Raw genomic sequence first — 17793 nt, 5'->3', positions numbered from 1 at the left:
ACACATTGTAATATTAAACCGTGAACAAATTTCTGACATTTGTTGATCACTAATTAAACTTGTGGCATGTATAATGTTAATGTTTTGAAAATAATTATAATTTCAGAATTGTATTTTCAAAGATCTACATGAATGGGATCAGCACCATTGGGAGAGTCTTGTAACATAATGATTGTATTAGAAAGTGTAGCCTGTGGTGAAAATCTTAAATTGGACACAGAAAATTCCAAGACACTAACCCTGTGTCAACTTTTTACGTTAATGTTCTTTTGGCAGTTGATCTCATTAGAATATCAGGTGCAAGGTCAAAATGTTTCTTCGGTTAATCTGGTAATTGAAATGTTTCTAGCAATGCATCCACAATATTTTTCCATTAAGCTTTCCATTTTGTGTGAAAGTTTATGCACATTTTATACCTCTCAGTATAGTGAATGGTGACAATCCTGGCATCACATCACTCCAGTCCTCAAAAAACTTCACTGGCTTCCCATCTCCCACCGGATCACCTACAAAATCCTGGTCCTCACCTACAAAGCCCTCCACCATCTGGCCCCCACATATCTCACTGACCTCCTCTCCCCCTACCAACCCTCACGGTCCCTCAGATCCACATCAGCCGGTCTCCTCTCCATCCACAAGTCCAACCTCCGCAGTTTTGGGGACAGAGCCTTCTCCAGGGCAGCTCCCAGGCTCTGGAACTCCCTCCCCCAACTGATCCGCAATTCCGTGTCCCTCCCCATCTTCCAGTCCCGCCTCAAGACCCATCTCTTCACCTCTGCCTATCCTTAGCCCCACGTCCATCTGTGCATTAATTGCCTCATGCTGTGTTTTGTATTGAATTCTGTCTTTACTTTGTGTACTAGTCATGTCTCTACTATTTATTTCATTCCCCTTACATGTTTTTCCTATACATGCTCAATTTTTGTAAGGTGTCCTTGAGACTCTTGAAAGGCGCCCATAAATAAAATGTATTATTATTATTAATTCTAAAATAGCAAAATCTATGTTACTGTTTTTAGTGGGGGGAAAATGGGTAGCAGAAATGTATCCAGATTCCATTTTGGCTTGTTACGATTAATGAGTGACTTAGTCTACCAAGGACAATATAAATTGGAGATGGGCAGAATTAACAGCCAGTAGCAAGCCACACTTGCTTACTTCAGACCCATGTACCAAGCACGGATGTTTTGCTTTTTGTTGTGCATGTTTACTTTTTGGTAAATATTATCTTGATCCTGATCGACGAGACCCTTTATAGCAGCATGTGATGACCCAAGAGAACGAGCAGCAAATAAAAGCGTTTAAGAAGGAACTGCAGATGCTGGAAAATCGAAGGTAGACAAAAATGCTGGAGAAACTCAGCGGGTGAGGCAGCATCTATGGAGCGAAATAAATATTTTTAATAGGAGGAGTCAAATGAAAAGTTATTAAGGGTAAGGACCAGCTCTGCCAGTCTGAAGAAGGGTATCGGCCCGAATCGTTGCCTATTTCTTTCGCTCCATAGATGCTGCTTCACCCGCTGAGTTTCTCCAGCATTTTTGTGTACCAACAAATAAAAGAGCATGTTTTCTGTTAAAAATCAATTAAAAATAGCATTAAATTATTTAAGATAATTAAAATCATGAATACAATGAAAAATGTAATTTATATCATTGCTAGTCTTATGAACGATGAGCTTTCTGCATCTGCAGCTGATGCAATCTGCAGCAGGTTTAGTGGGCAGGATCTCCAAGAATTTCAAGTCCATGCTCCATCGGTGGACTCTGTGGTGACCAGTGTTGGTGTTCAGTTGGGAAAATTGCAGTTGAAGGTTGGCCAAGTAGTTCACTATGCATGAGTCGTAAACTTCCAGATGCTCACAGCAGGGGGTAAATGCTGGCTCATCAATATTTCCTAATAGGTTCTAACCAATTATTCTTATGATCTTGAAGCTTATTTTATTGTAAAATGAAAAACATGACATTTGATATATCCTTTCTAAGGAAATATGCATTTTTAATGTGATGAACGGCAAATAACAGTAAATTTGTTTGAAGGCTTTTATGCATGCATTAAGTGGCTGAAATAATTTAACTATAGTAATCGTATTTTTTTTGCAGGAAGTATCAATTAGCCTTCTGTTACACAATTATTGAAAGAAACAATCGACAGCTCATTCCAGTTGTTAGGAGCAGTGCTGGAGGTGACTCGGTGCAAGTTTGCACAAATCCACTGGATTGCTTCTTTCCCTTTGATCCTTACATTCTTAAAAGGTTTGTGACCATGTTTGACATTAGATCAGATGAAATAAGGGGGAATCTCTTTAGTCAATGTAGCTAAAATACAGAATTTGTACAAGAAATCAGTGAGGGAGATATTGTAGATACATTGAAAAGGAAAAATTTAAATAATAGGAGAAAATGGAATAGAAAGTCACTGAAATGTAAAGAAATGTAGGTAGAATGTAAGAACACTCATGGAGTATAACAATGTGCGATGTACAGACTACAGAGGCAGAATATATTTGTGTTCAAAAGGGAACTGCAGATGCTGGAATATCGAAGGTACACAAAATTGCTGGGGAAACTCAGCGGGTGCAGCAGCATCTATGGAGCGAAGGAAATAAGTCTGGAGGAGTCTGAAGAAGGGTTTCGGCCCGAAACGTCGCCTATTTCCTTCGCTCCATAGATGCTGCTGCACCCACTGAGTTTCCCCAGCAATTTTGTGTACCCCAGAATATATTTGTGTTGTGTACTTGTAAATAGTTAGCTTTTGAATCTGTTAGATTTCACTTTGAGAACATCATTATTAGCTGTTCAATCTTTTGCACCTATACCTTTGAGTGCCACAAGTTTGCTACAATTTCTATTCTCAGCAACATTATGTATTGTATTAAAACAACGTTGGCAGTTTATACACTGTCAAAAGTAAATGCTGTTATGTTTACATGAGTTTATGAGAAGAACACTGATTATTTAAAACACCTGATTTGTTGCAAGATTATTTGAGCACAGATTGTAATTTTTTTTTTTGACAGATCTAAGAAAATCTTTGAAGGTGTTTATCGGGTCTGGGAGGATTTGAGCCTCCAGGATATTCAGGTTCCACAGAAAGTCACGAAGCAGGTGGGAAAAACATACAGAATATATTTTTATTGCATGATAATAAATAAAAAATGAGTGCGTGAATATTTTATTTTTTCTCCCCTTTTTCTTGTAAAATGTGATTCTTAGACTTTTTTCTACATGTAAATAGCAGTTTACATTTTCTCTTTCTGCACAGAGAAATTTCCATTGCAAGATTTGTCCATCTGTATTACTAACAGGTTACAGCCATTTGAACAATTGCGATGGTAAAATGATCCTGGTGGCTATAGATTGTCTCTGTATCACCAGTAAATATGAGCAGAGAAACATCAGAACCAATAACAATTTCCCTTCATTATTCGCATGTTCTAGATTTGAACAATGCTATTGCACAAACTCAAACTTGTATTTATCAACATCAAAAAATTACTTTTAGTACAGGAACAAATCGTGATCTCCAGAAGGTCACCATACTGTAAGAAAGATGTAATAGCACAGGAGAGGATGCAGAGGAAATTCAAGTGGATGTTGCCTGCGATAGTATTTTAGTCATGAAGCCAATCAGGAGAAGCCTAATCTGTATTCCCTGGAGTTGGGTGGGTTTAGGAATGGATATACAGTGCCCTCCATAATGTTTGGGACAAAGACCCATCATTTATTTATTTGCCTCTGTACTCCACAATTTGAGATTTGTAATAGAAAAAAATCAGGTGGTTAAAGTTTACAATGTCAGATTTTAATAAAGGCCATTTTTATACATTTTAGTTTCACCTTGTAGAAACTACAGCAGTGTTTATACATAGTCAGGGCACCATAATTCAGTTCAGTTCACTTTTATTTGTCACATAAAATGATTTTACCATGCAGTCATGACAGTTAAAAGCAACACACAATCTCCAGACACCTCCTCACTATGATGGAAGTTATAAAGTCTTATCTCTGTTTCCCCCACGGTCAGGCAGTCAAACTGCTGCGTCGAGGCAATCGAGGCTCTCGATGTTAAAGTCCCCTCCGATTTAAAGCCGTGACAGGCGATGAAAGGCCCCGCGAACGGGCTGATTCAAACCCCGCGATTCGGGCGGAAGAAGCTGCTGTTGCGGGAGCTCCTGAAAATCGGTCACCAACCTGCGCGCTCTCGATGTTACCGTCCACAGTGCCCGCGACCGAAGCTCCGAAGTCAGGTCGCAGCCACAGTGCTGGTCAGCCAGCTCCGCGATGGTAAGTCCACAGGCCCTGCGACCCTCAATGTCGATTCCGGTTGGAGGCCGCCAGCTCCACAATGTTAGGCCTCTGCGCAAACGGAGATACGACAAGGAAAAAAGTTACATCCCCGTTGAAGGAAGAGATTTAAAAAAAAGGTTTCCACCAACACCCAACCCCCCCCAGCCCCTACATATACACAACTAAAAATAGACTAAAACATACATGCTTCTTTTGGGGGCTAGTCCCCTTCAGTTTTCTCTTCAGCATATAAACGGCATGCTCAATTGGGTTCAGATCGGGTGATTGACTTGGTCACTCAAGAATTTACCATTTTTAGCTTTGAAAAACTCCTTTGTTGCTTTAGCAGTATGTTTGGGATCATTGTCTTCCTGTAGAATGAACTGCCAGCCAATGGGTTTTGAGGCACTTAAGAATTCATTATGCTCCTGCCATCAGCAGTTGTATCATCAATGAAGCTAAGTGAGCCAGTACCTCCAGCCTCCCAGCCATACATGCCCAGGCCATAACACAGAGAGTGGTGAATCTGTGGAATTCTCTGCCACAGAGAGTAGTTGAGGCAAGTTCATTGGCTATATTTAAGAGTGAGTTAGATGTGGCCCTTGTGGCTAAAGGGATCAGGGGATATGGAGAGAAGGCAGGTATGGGATACTGAGTTGGATGATCAGCCATGATCATATTGAATAGCTGAAGCAGGCTTGAAGGGCCTAATGACCTAATTATGGACCTATTTTCTATGTTTCTAACACCCTCACCACCGTGTTTCAGAGATGAGGTGGTATTCTTTGGATCTTGTGCATTTCCTTCTCTCCTCCATACTTTGCTCTTGCCATCACTCTGATATGTTAATCTTCATCTCATCTGTCCACAAAAACTTTTTCCAGAACTGTGGTTGCTCTTTTAAATACTTCTTGGCAAACTGTGTCCCTTTGCGATTAGTAATGATGTTCCAAACAGTTGATTTTGGTTTGGCTGATGTCTCTAACAGTTTTATTCTTGTTTCTCAATCTCATAATGGCTTCTTTGACTTTCATCGGCACAACTTTGGTCCTCATGTTGATAAACAGCAATAAAAGTTTCCAAAGATGATGGAAAAACAAGGAAAGACTAGGTGCTGAGAGCTCTTATACCTGCATTAAGGAGGCATTTAAACACCCCTGAGCAATTACAAACACGTGTGAAGCCATGTGTCCCAAACATTATGGTGCCCTGAAGGAGGGGGGGCTGTAGAAACAAAGCTGTAATTTCTACATGGTGAAACCAAAATGTATAAAAAATACCCTTTAATAAAATCTGACAATGTGCACTTTAACCACGTGATTTCTTTTTCTATTACAAATCTCAAATTGTGGCGTATAGAGGCAAATAAATGAATGATGGGTCTTTGTCCCAAACATTATGGAGGGCACTGTAATTAATGTATGAGGGAATGTAGATTTGGCAATAAGGGATAACAGATTTAGAAGTGATCTGAGGGAGATCCTTTTCACCTAGAGAGAAGTGACTACCTGTACTGCACTGCCTGCGAAAGTGGTAGAAATATAGTCGCCGGCACCATTTAACAAGTGTCTAGATGAGCACTTGAATCTCTGGTCAAATGCTGGAAGATAGGATTAGCATAGATGGGTATCCATTGGACAACATGGAGGTGTTGGATGGAATCACCTGCTTCGATGCCTCTGACAATTAAAATAATCTGCACTTCCCGTCATCAAGTTTTGTTTTCTTGGAACACTCTTTATGCAACAGGGCCTGTTAAAAAAATAAAATAAAATCCCTTTGCTAATGTATTGTTGAAGATTTTCGTGTTTGAATATCAACAGTCCAACTGCAGGAGGAGGAATATTTTCAAGAGATATTGTTTTTGTGTTTCTGGGCAAATTCAGTTTTGAATCTCTAGCCAAACACTAAAGTGGTTAAATTTTTTTAATGAACCAATGTTACGACTAAAGTTACCTTTCATTGCATCTATGTCCGAAAGGTTGGCAACTTATTCGTTTGGCTCTCATGAGATCATTGAATTGAATAGTATTTCTAGAGATGAAACACTTTTCCTTTGCAAAATGTTCTTTGCTTATTGATTATTACAACATGACGAACTGAGTAAAAGAAACATGGGGCAAAGTTCAGTTGTGTTTAGTTGATAACTACTGTTGTGAATGACAAAACTGGATTGTATACGTCCAATTATTCAATGTTCCCTTTACTATTAACTTATAGGCTACAGCTGAAGATGATGAGGATGATTTCTTAAAAGGAGAATCATTGCACAGTGAAACATTTGGGAACATGCCAAGTTCATTTGAGTCCAATGTGCAAAGTCCGAGCAGCGGTTCCCCTGTAACCTTTCCAATGCATCAGTTTTGAAAAATTATAAACAAGACAAATGTACAAATTTTCAGACATGGATTCAAAGAAACAAAATATAGAAGTATCTACATGCAAGACTTTGTTTCCTACAGAAATTGACTTTTGTGTAGGCTATTTCATTTCAATTTCTAAAGCAACTGAATTCATCAATTTGGTATATTTTTTTGTATATTTGTGTACATAGTGATTTGTAAATTTATATTTACTGTTTTAAAACTATTTTATCAATTGTTTCTTTTAAATTATCTTTGGTTCAAGACTTATTTGATTCTCCGTTTTTGGAGATTCAAATGTATTTTCTTTCCGGAATAGGAAAGTTCAGGAATGTATGTAGAACCAATTATTGCAATTTCCAAATAGAGGTGGTTATTGCAATCCCAATTAATAATCATCATTAGAATAAATTATCAATCTTTGAAATTCTTTTCATGGTTGTATGTGGGAAGAGTGGGGAGATTTGATGCAGGCAATCAAAATCAAACTTTGTTTGGTTGCTGTTTTGTCTCAGCTATTCATGTACAGGAATTTGCTACTTAAACAACTGATTAAAAGTATAACACTTCCGTAGAAGTAAAAGTGAAAGATTTGAATGCTGCAAATCTGAGTAGGAACTATAAATGTAAAATTGAATAAATTGATCAGTATTGATAAATATTGCTTAACCTTGGAATGAAACACCACCAGATCCTGATATTCAGATGCTGTTCATTCCAGAATTCTCAGTTTTAACTGAATCTTTGCAAGATGCATTGAGAATTATCTTTAGTTCGTAATTCTGTACGAATCGTAGCAGGGAAACTGGAACTAAAAGTAGACAAACATTATAGAAACATAGAAAAATTGGTGCAGGAATAGGCCATTCGCCCTTTGAGCCAGCACCGGCATTCATGGCTGATCATCTAAAATCAGTACCCCGTTCCCCATATCCCTTAATTCCTTTAGCCCTAAGAGCTAAATCTAACTCTTGAAAATATCCAGTGAATTGGCCTCCACTGCCTGGTGTGGCAGAGAATTCCAGATTCACAACGCTCTGGGTAAAAAAGTTTTCCCTCATCTCAGTCCCAAATGGCCTTCCCCTTACTCTTAAACTGACCCCTGGTTCTGGACTCCCCCAACATCGGGAACATTTTTCCCGCATCTAGCCTGTCCAATCCTTTAAGAATTTGATATGTTTCTATAAGATCCCCTCGCATCCTTCTAAATTCCAGTGAATACAAGCCCAGTCGACCCACCATCAGTTGACCCAGTCAGTCCCGCCATCCCGGAATTAACCTGGTGAACCTACGCTGCCCCTCAATAGCAAGAATGTCCTCAAATTAGGAGACCAAAATTGCACACAATACTCCTGGTGCAGTCTCACCAGGGCAATGTACAACTGCAGTAAGATCTCCTTGCTCCTAAACTCAAATCCTCTCGCAATGAAGGCCAACATGCCATTAGCTATCTTCACTGCCTGCTGTACCTGCATGCTTACTTTCAGTGACATGTGCAAGGACACCCAGGTTTCAATGTTATATACTATTATGTTTAAAATTAAAACCTGAATTTGAATTATTGCTCTGTAAACTAATTCTGCTGAAAAGTTACGAAAGTATGGTATTCAATTTGTGTTGCAGTTTGGTCTCTTAAGTGGTGGCGATAAATTGAAACATTGGTCATGTTTCAGAATATCCAAGAATGGAAAAATTTGAAATTTCTTTGAAAATAATATTTTGTTGCCAGAGTAATTTTGATGTCGTAGCTTGCACCACTTCAACATATTGTGTTCTGTCGTCACTAAGTCCATGCTGATGCTGCTTCTGTAAAAAATATTCCCTTTTCAATGGTTCAAAACGTAGACAAATCGATAAAGTTTTGCATTCTATGATACAAATTGAGTGTTTGATTATTGGCTTTTGTCTAATATATGCAGTATAATTTTCCTGCATTTGGTACTTTTGCTTAAATGCTTGAATATTTTTTTTAAATTACATATGCTTGTGGCATTGCATCCAGTCTACCTATCCATCTATTTTTTTAATCTTTACTTTCACTATTCATGACTTTGAAAAGTACAGGTAAAAATAATTAAGTTATCCTGCTTACTGAGTTTAGTGCAGTGATTTTATTATCCATATTACTGCAACATGGTTTAATTTATTGTCACATGTAGAGGTACAGTGAAAGGGTTACTCATTTTATGTTTCACAGATACATTCCACATGCAAAAACAGAAATGTTTTGAAGTAGCATAGATATGTCTCCAAGCTGCTAAGACATTCTGTACCTAATTACATAACTAGTGCTGACATAGTCGGCTTTTATTTCATATGAGAGTGATTTTCTTTATGTTGAATAATTAGAGATTATATGACACACAACAGCACTCTTGGTCCAATAGGTTCAGGATAGTATAACTCAATCTCACATACTCGCCCTGGCCTCTTGATAACTATATCTCCTCATCTCTCTGATCTCATCTGTCGAGTTCCATGCTATCATCTCTTTCCTGTCATTTTTTCTTTTGTATTCTCTAGCTGTCTTGACTATTTTGTTTTTGAACTCGTTTTATCCATCACAATTGGAAAATACTGCTTATTCTGCTAAACTCTCATTACTTTTGATTAAATGAGTAAAATTGAGTCGAGCAACAGCACATGCTGGAATCTTGAGTAAAACAAAGTGCTGGAGCAACTCAGTAGGTCAGGCAGCATCTTTCGCTGTAATGTATAGGTGAAATTTCTTCAGACCCTAATGTCTGGTATTCCTTGATTCTCCTGCCCTGGGAAAAAGACTGCATTCACCCGACTCCCCTGGTGATTTCATACACCTCTATAAGTGTATTCTTGTGCTCACAGCACCAGAGACCTGGCTTCCTTTGCTCCAAGGAATAAAGTCCTATCCTGCCCAGCCTCTCCCTATAGCTCCGGCCCTGGAGTCTGGCATAATCCTCGTAAATCTGATGACACAAGGAACTGCAAGTGTTGAAATCTTGAGTAAAACAAACCAATCTGAAGTAACTCAGCAGGTCAGGGAGCATCTGGAGGGAGTGTCAAGGAGCATCTCCATAGATGCTGCCTGACCTGCAGAGTTACTCCTGCACTTTGAGTTTTACTGGATGTTAAAATGGAGTTTGTCAAACCCCCAATTCAGGGAATTTACTGTGGTTAAATATAACATCAGAATTAGAATATTCATTTTGACTAATCATTTGAACAATTGAATTCCAATGCTTTTATACAATGACAATTGATTGTATTCTAGAAATAAATAACTGCCCCCTTCCCCTTCACAAATATCATTTTTTTTTTCTCCCAGTTTTATAGATCACTTGAAGTAAACTGATCTGGTAAAATGTCAATCGAGTCTAGCCTACTTCCAATGTTCTACAATCGTTTTGCTATAGTTCGACGCAGATTGCTGGTGAGGGCCTGCGTTTGAATTTGTAAGGGAAACAATAAATGGATACTTTACTAAGTTCGCAACCAAATGCTTAAATTATTTAAATAAGAATCACAATTTAGCCTTTAAATATATACAAAAATTAGTGCGCTCTGTAATTCTCATAATTGTTGCACAAATGCCGGAAATTGATCAAGTAATGCCCCAGGAGAGAAGTAGCGATTATTTTTCGGGTCTATACATTTTTTTTCGAAAACGTAACCACATTTGCATCGGACTTCAAGAGCAGACAGTGATGGCGCCAGCACGTGGCTGCTTTGCCAACAGTCTGTCTGTCCCTTCTACTGCTTTTCTTATTTTAAGTATGTGTTAAAGAGTTTGTTTTAGTGTTCCTTGGTTTGTTTATGGGGGGGGGGGGGGGGGGGGGGGGGAACTTTTCAATCTCTTACCTCGATGTGATTTTTTTTTTTCCGTATCGTACCTCCGTCCCAACTGCGACCTAACATCGTGGAGTGGTGCAGCCATTCCTGGAGTCCCTATGCTTCAACCGGGGGCACGGTGCGGATTTACCATCGTGGACCTTTGCCGGTGATCGACTGGAGAGCTCCAACCGTGGGCCTGTGGTCTTTAACATCATGGAGGTTGCGGTCCCTGGTTGGAGACCGATTCGGGAGCTCCAAGCTGCGGAGAGTTTCAACCGTCCCGATGTGGGTGTTTCGATCACCCCGACTCGAGGGCTTCGGAGCCCCGACTACAGATGGTTCGACAGCCCCAACCGCGGGAGAATAATGAGGGAGAAGATTGGACTTTATTACCTTCCATCACAGTGAGGAACGCGGGGAGCCGCAATGGTGGATGTTTATGTTAACTTTTATTTTATGTGGCTGTGTGAATTGTTGCTTTTCACTTAGTATGGCTGTATGGTAACTCAGATCTCACTGTACCTGTGAGATTCAATAATCACAAATGCTCTTGAGACAAATTCAGACAAAGAAGTGTTTTTATTAATTTCATATTCTGCAGAATAGGTGCCTCTCCACCGATGTCCCCTAGAGGCACACCGAGGATCGGGATGTCTTCTATCTTTATACATTTCTTTTCATTATTATCACATTCTCATCTCTCCCCATTGAGCTTCTTCCAATCATAACATAAAGCCCAGATTCCCACGAGAACGTCGTGGAACGCCCACCCAACGTCAAAGGCACCTCCCCTATCATGCATCGCATGTGCATTTAAATTAGGCATCTTGTCATAGTGGGTGTGAGTACATATTCATAGAATCTTATCACGCAAGCGCAGTACAGAATGCCCCTCCCCAGTTATCGTTATGTTCTTGTCTGACTGTGGTTATCTTCTGACTCTCATCCTTGAAATGTCACCATCTGTACTTGCTGCTATTATCTAGAATTTCTCTCTGTTCTTTATATTGTTACTTTCTATTCTACCAGCAGTCTGGCTTCTGCTGACACCTTATTTCTTTCTAAGTTATATTTCTATCCCTAGTCTAAATCAACTATGTCTGTTAACCCTTTTCTCACAATCCATCCTCTTTCTTTTTGCTACGCACCCTTGATTTACACTATCTCCTCCTTTTCTAATGCTAGCAGAAGATTCTTCACCTCCCTATCCTCCTCTCGTTGGTCATACTGTGTTCTGAAGGCCATTATGGTGGCAGCACTGTTCTTCGTCAGGGCTGTTTCTATCAATCGCTGAGCCAATCCCCGTGCGCAGGGAATGATACAACATCCGAACAAACACAATAACCCTACTATGACTATTACTGATGTTAGGGCTGATGTAAAGATGTGCTTCCATTTCCCAAACCAGGAGTCTAGAAACCTGGTCCAGGAGGTGTCTACTCCAGAGTTCTCAGCCAATTCGATAGACAGAGAGGTGAGACCTGCTAGGGCTCTTGACACTGACCCATCCGGAGCAGTGTTGTTGGGATGTATGTGCAACATTGTTCGCCAAACATTACACACACCCCTCCCTTCTCAGCCAGTAGCATGTCCAAGGCCATGCGATTTTGCCAGGCCATTTGGCTGGTAGCTGTCAGTTGTTCCGCTAATCCTTCAACTGCTTCTCGAGTATAATTTATAAAGCGTTGTTGATTGTAGTATAAGTAGTTGATCCAGTCCACATTTTTATTAATTGTGGACCACCAGAAGAGCATGGACTCAAAGCCCGCAGCTATCTGATTTCTGGCTTTAAATTCATCGGGTACCCCTCTTGGCACCCCTATCGCATCTATATAGATGTGTGTGTCGAATGATCCTCTCACCTTTCTCTTTTGTCGTCGGCTTCCTTTATCGAGTTCTACAGCATGTTCTACTGCTATGGTGAAGGGCATCATCAGTTGTATGAGGGTACAGGTTCCCGTCCATGACCCTGGTAACCGGGGCCACAGGGTATTCTCCCCGCACCACCACCAGACATCGGCTCTACTGACTATCTGCTTGTTCAGCCAGGAGCTATTGAACAGTGGCCCCTGTTCCTCAGCCGTTATATTATACGTCTTATTGCAGTTGAGCACCTCCCCCATGTCCTGTCCCTCTGGGTTACTTCTTGTATAGCACTTAAACCCCTCCTCCCCAAAAGGAATGGTAAATGGAGGAGGTCGAGGGTCTTCCCTTCGGCCCTTCGTATTGTTGTTGCTGGCTGGAAATAGGTAATGATAACTCTGGCATATCACAGTCTTTGGTAAGAGGGGATTCGTGAATAGCTGTAGTATACATGTCATAGCCCTAGGTGTTCTATCCCAATTCAGGGGAAATGGTACTAGGACCAGCTGAGGCCTAGCTCCTGCGCAGGCGTAACAATTGGTTCGTTGTATACTTCTGGCTGTGTACATCATCCAGGCAAGCCAGGTGTTGGCTCCTTTTCCCCCTGTTGGTATTCCTTTCTTATATAACTGCCTTAATCCTGTTTCTCCTGCTACTATCATTATCTTCAGATCCTTAGACTCATCTTCCCTGGTGACATTGCTGACTACTGGTGGTGCTGGTGTTGCCCCGGGATCCCTATTCTGACTGTCATCTATCTTGAACACCTCTCCCCTATCCTCGTATATTACCATCTTCCCATCTCACTTTACTTCTATCTCAAACTTCAGACATGCGTCTTTCCCTGTTTTATCTGCACATATCCAGTACCTACCACTTTCCTGTATTTGGACACTCTGTATGCTCACATATACGCGTCCTGGCAATTTCTCGTTCGGGTTTTGATATACTCTCCACCTATCAGTTTGATAGGTGGTCCGATGCCACCCATATTTTGATGAAGTAAACACCGCGTGCCAATCTTAACAGGGATGGGTGCATACATACATTCTATAGCCGCACCACCATTTTTCCTTTACATACATTAAATGGGATGGTGGTGGACCTTCTATTCTGTGGTATTGTGATTTTTATGCATGTTACATTACTTACAAGTTGGGTAACCACCCAACACACGACCCACCAACACGAAATCTTCATTTTTCCTGCGGGTTCTTGGTAAATATTAAAGTCAATGGTTCTTTTCCTTTGCGCACAGTCCACGGGCTGATATCGTCTGGTGGGGCCTCCACAGGACCCTTAACTCGACTTGCGTGTGTCCACCCTTTATCTTTTGTTCGTACTGTTGTCTCCGTGATTAGTAACACCAGGTAGGGTCCAGTCCACTTAGGTTGCAGCTTTTCTTCTTTCCACGTTTTTTTTTTAATACCCAGTCTCCAGCCTTGACTGAGTGAATCGGAAAGTCCAGTGGTGGGCTCTGGGCCAGCAATCCTTTAATTTTTAGTTCTGCAAGAGATTGGGACACTGCCAGTAAATAGTTCCTTAGGAACACATCGTTCCCTTGTATTGTTGGGACTCCTTCTATCTTCCCTAAGTATGGGAGCCCGAATAACATTTCATATGGTGATATCCCTATGTCTTTTCGAGGTGCTGTTCGGATTCTCAACAGGGCTATCGGGAGGCACTTAGTCCAGGGGAGTCCCGTTTCCTCTATCAACTTGGTGATTTGGGTCTTTATGGTGCCATTCATTCTTTCCACCTTTCCTGAGCTCTGGGAATGCCATGGTGTATGCAATTTCCATTCTATTCCCAGTGCATCACATATCATTTCATGTGTTTTGGAGGCAAAATGGGTCCCTCTATCTGAGTCTATTGTTTCCATAATCCCATATCTGGGTATAATTTGTTCTAATAATATCTTGGCTACCGCCTGTGAGGTGGCAGTTGCCGTGGGGAATGCCTCTACCCATCTGGTGAAATGGTCCACTACCACTAACAGGTACTTCCATGTTCGTACCCGGGGCAGCTCGGTAAAATCTATCTGTATTCTTTGGAAGGGCCTAACTGCTAATGGTTGTCCTCCTCCTGGGACTGCTCTCATGATTTTCTTATTAATTCGCTGACATATTACACAGCCCCTTATGACTTGTTTGGCCATGGTAAACATCCCACAGCAAGCGTAGGTTCTGAGGAGGGTGTCACAGAGGGCTTGTGTTCCCCAATGGCTTTGTCCATGTAATCTCCCTAATAACTCCCTCATTATTTCTTTGTTCAATAGCTGCTTTCCATTTGGTGTCCACCATTTCCCATTTGAAGTACGTTGAGCCCCCATTTCTTTCATGTTTTCCTGTTCTTTCTCACTAAAGATAGGTATCTTTTCCTCTGGTTCCCTTAAAGGTATTAGTGACTTCATTTCTACCATCTGTTCTGTGGCTGCTCTTTTTGCAACCCCATCCACTGCCCTATTTCCTCTGGCCTCCAGGGTGTTACCCTTCTGATGCCCTGCCACATATGCTATGGCTATTCGTTCTGGTTTTTTTGCAAGGCTTCCAGTGTCTGACCTACCAATTGCTCATGCGCTAATTCTTTACCTCGAGTTGTTATCATTCCTTGCTCTTTCCAGATCTTCCCAAAGGTGTGTACTACTCCAAAAGCGTATTTTGAATCGGTATATAATGTCCCTTCCTTCCCCTCCAATAATTCTAAAGCTCTCATTAATGCATATAATTCACAAGATTGAGCTGACCAACTACCAGGCAGCCTGCCGCTTTCAATTTCCTCCATCGTTTCCCCGTTCACTATACCGTACCCACTATGTCTTTTTCCATCTATGCACCTGGAGGATCCATCTATCCACAGTCGACAGTATCCTATCAATCCCAGGAATTTTCGGATCTCTTTCTTATTCTTTGGTAGTGGTACTCCCGTGATCCCAGCTATCCTTTCAGGGTTGATTCGTCTCTTTCCTCCACTTATCAGATGCCTGCAGATATTTTACCTCTTGTTTCACAAATTGAAGCTTGTTACGGGACACTCTTAACCCCTTCCTTCCCAAGAAGTTTAACAGGCTTATTGTGGCGTCCCTTACTTCATCTTCTCTCTCTCCTGACAAAAGGAGGTCATCCACATACTGTAATAGTTGCGTTTCCCCGTGTCCTGGGAAATCCTCCAATACCTGCTCTAAAATTTGGCCGAATAAATTTGGTGATTCTGTAAAACCTTGAGGGAGCACCGCCCACCGGAATTGTTGCTTTCGCCCGGTTTTTAGGTTCTCCCACTCAAAGGCGAATAAGTCTCTACTCTCTGTTGCCAGCGGACAGCTCCAGAAGGCATCCTTTCTCTCTCTCTCTCTCTCTCTCGCTCTCGCTCTCGCTCTCGCTCTCGCTCTCGCTGTCTCTGTCTCTCAACGCTGAATAGATTCAGGACTGGACATGGCCCCTGCTTGGCCAGCCTTCACAAATGGGGCAGCAGCCCAACCCCACGGTGTGCTTGTGGCACTCCCTTACAACACATCATTGAAGCATGCCTTCAACAAAGACTCAAAGGAGGACTTGTCACCCTTCATACAGCAGATCAAGAGGCAACTGTTTGGCTAAAGGATTTTGCATTCGCTAAATAAATAAAATCTCTCTCTCTCTGTCTGGTTGTCTCTGTGTTTGTCTCTCTCTCTCTCTCTCTGTATCTGGCTCTCTCTGTGTCTCTGTGTCTGTCTCTCTCTCTCTCTCTCTCTCTCTCTCTGTCTGTGTTTCTCAACTTGTATGTCTACCATAAAACAACATAAAAGCTGGTCATGTTTCATCAATTAACTTATTTCCAGTTAACTTTACTGACAAGAAATCTAAAAGAACATCAAGAAACGATTTTTACAACTTCTCTTTTTCAGGTTACCAGGATACAAAGAGTTAATTTTTGCAGCTTGTTCGCAATCCCCCACGGCCCAAACACAGTGGGAATTCCCACCTCCGCCACGGGGGCGTCTGTGTTCAATTTTACAACTTGCTCATTTTAACCATTTGTTCCAAACCGGTTTTCAAACAAATCACTTTGTTTCATTCTTACTTCAAATAGATACTTCAATTTATATTTTCTCCCAGCCTGCACTGTTGTTCCCGGCCTTTGCCGTCTTCTATCACATCCCCCTTTCGCAGCCTCTGCTGTCTTCTTATCTGCTACTTTCGGGAGTAACTCACTTATCATCCTGTCTCAGGAATTTTCCTGTCTCTCAGGAATTGATCTAACTGTTCTCGTCAGACCTAATGAATCTTCAAGGAGGCAAACTCCCTTCCCCTCAGGGTCCTCTCCTAGGTACCTCCCTCGGGTTTAATTTCTACCGAACTTCTTATCTTCCCCTTCTGCCCTTTGACTCCCCGTCTTGTTGGCCGGGTGATTTTCGTCCACCCCGGCCCCTGTCTTCTCTTTCCCTTGGGTATTTTGGCCCCCTCCGGCTCTTCATTTTCCGTGGACATCTGCCCATATGCAGCTCTGCATTTTCCCCAACTGACTATAACTTATCATTGTTGGCTTCTCCAACCCCTGGGTATTTCCTGCCCTCCAGGGTCCAGCATTTGCCCCAATTGGGCAGAATGCGGGGATTTGGCCCACAGCCTTTTCCCTCCCTTTTTCTTAACACTGTGTTTATCATCCCTGCCTTGCCCGTATAGACCCCTGAATCTTTCAGGGCGTTAACCACAAGGTCTTATATTCTTAATACCGTGTTCATCATACCTGCCTTGCCTGTACAAGGTCTTATATTCTTAATACCGTGTTCATCATACCTGCTTAATTGGTACATGTGACTATAAACTAACCTTGATGGGTTACCATCCACTGATGCTGCTCCACTCGCTGGGCCATATTGCAGCATCTACGGGTAAAATGGTCCATAATCAATGGTTGGGGGGGGGGGGGGGGGGGGGGGGGGGTTAATAAATAAATACGTGAAGGGCCCGTTTCCATGCTGTATCTCCAAATCAAATTCTGGCCCTTCGGCCCGACGAATCCATGCCGACTATCGATCACCCGTTCACACTAGTTCGACATTGTCCCATTTTTCTCAGACGCTCCTTTAACGTTAACCCACAACCGCACGTCTTTGGGATGTAGGGGGGAAACCCATACGGTCACTGGGAGAACCTGCAAACTCCACACCGACAGCACCAGAGGTCAGGATCGAACCATGGTGTTGAGAAGCAGCAACTCTACCAGCAGCGCCGCCGTGTTAATCTTTTTTTTTTGTCAAAAAAAGATCCGCACGCTTTAGAAGTGAGAAATCGGCAAATTTCCACGCGATGTAACTCTTCTTGGCTCGGATTAACCATGAAACTAATAGACGGGGACGTTGCTAACTTCTGCATTAATTCCCTCCCCCCCCCCCCCCCCTCCAGGAGTGTGCTGCAATACATTGTGGGACTTGTGGTTGAGTGCAGACGGTTCTGCTGCTAGTGAGGACGTTGTGTGGAGGAGGCGCCTAC

At 41.8% G+C, this 17793-nt stretch overlaps 1 protein-coding gene across 2 annotated transcripts in view; it reads left to right on the top strand.

Moving 5' to 3' along the window:
- The window catches only part of rrn3 (RRN3 homolog, RNA polymerase I transcription factor), a 47730-nt gene extending 39201 nt beyond the window's left edge, over positions 1 to 8529 (top strand). The window contains exons 16-18 of one of the 2 annotated variants that reach the window (XM_033040297.1): positions 2100 to 2252; positions 3017 to 3104; positions 6507 to 8529. In XM_033040297.1, coding sequence (XP_032896188.1) covers positions 2100 to 2252; positions 3017 to 3104; positions 6507 to 6653 — 388 coding nt within the window. In that variant the 3' untranslated portion in view covers positions 6654 to 8529. The remainder of the gene's footprint in view (positions 1 to 2099; positions 2253 to 3016; positions 3105 to 6506) is intronic. The other variant, XM_033040298.1, reaches the window with a different exon arrangement.
- The last annotated feature ends 9264 nt before the right edge of the window (positions 8530 to 17793 follow it).

Source organism: Amblyraja radiata, chromosome 22, assembly GCF_010909765.2.
Source record: "Amblyraja radiata isolate CabotCenter1 chromosome 22, sAmbRad1.1.pri, whole genome shotgun sequence".
Taxonomy (NCBI): domain Eukaryota; kingdom Metazoa; phylum Chordata; class Chondrichthyes; order Rajiformes; family Rajidae; genus Amblyraja; species Amblyraja radiata.
Note: the sequence above shows the minus strand (reverse complement) of the source record. Positions and strands in the feature narration are given on the sequence as shown.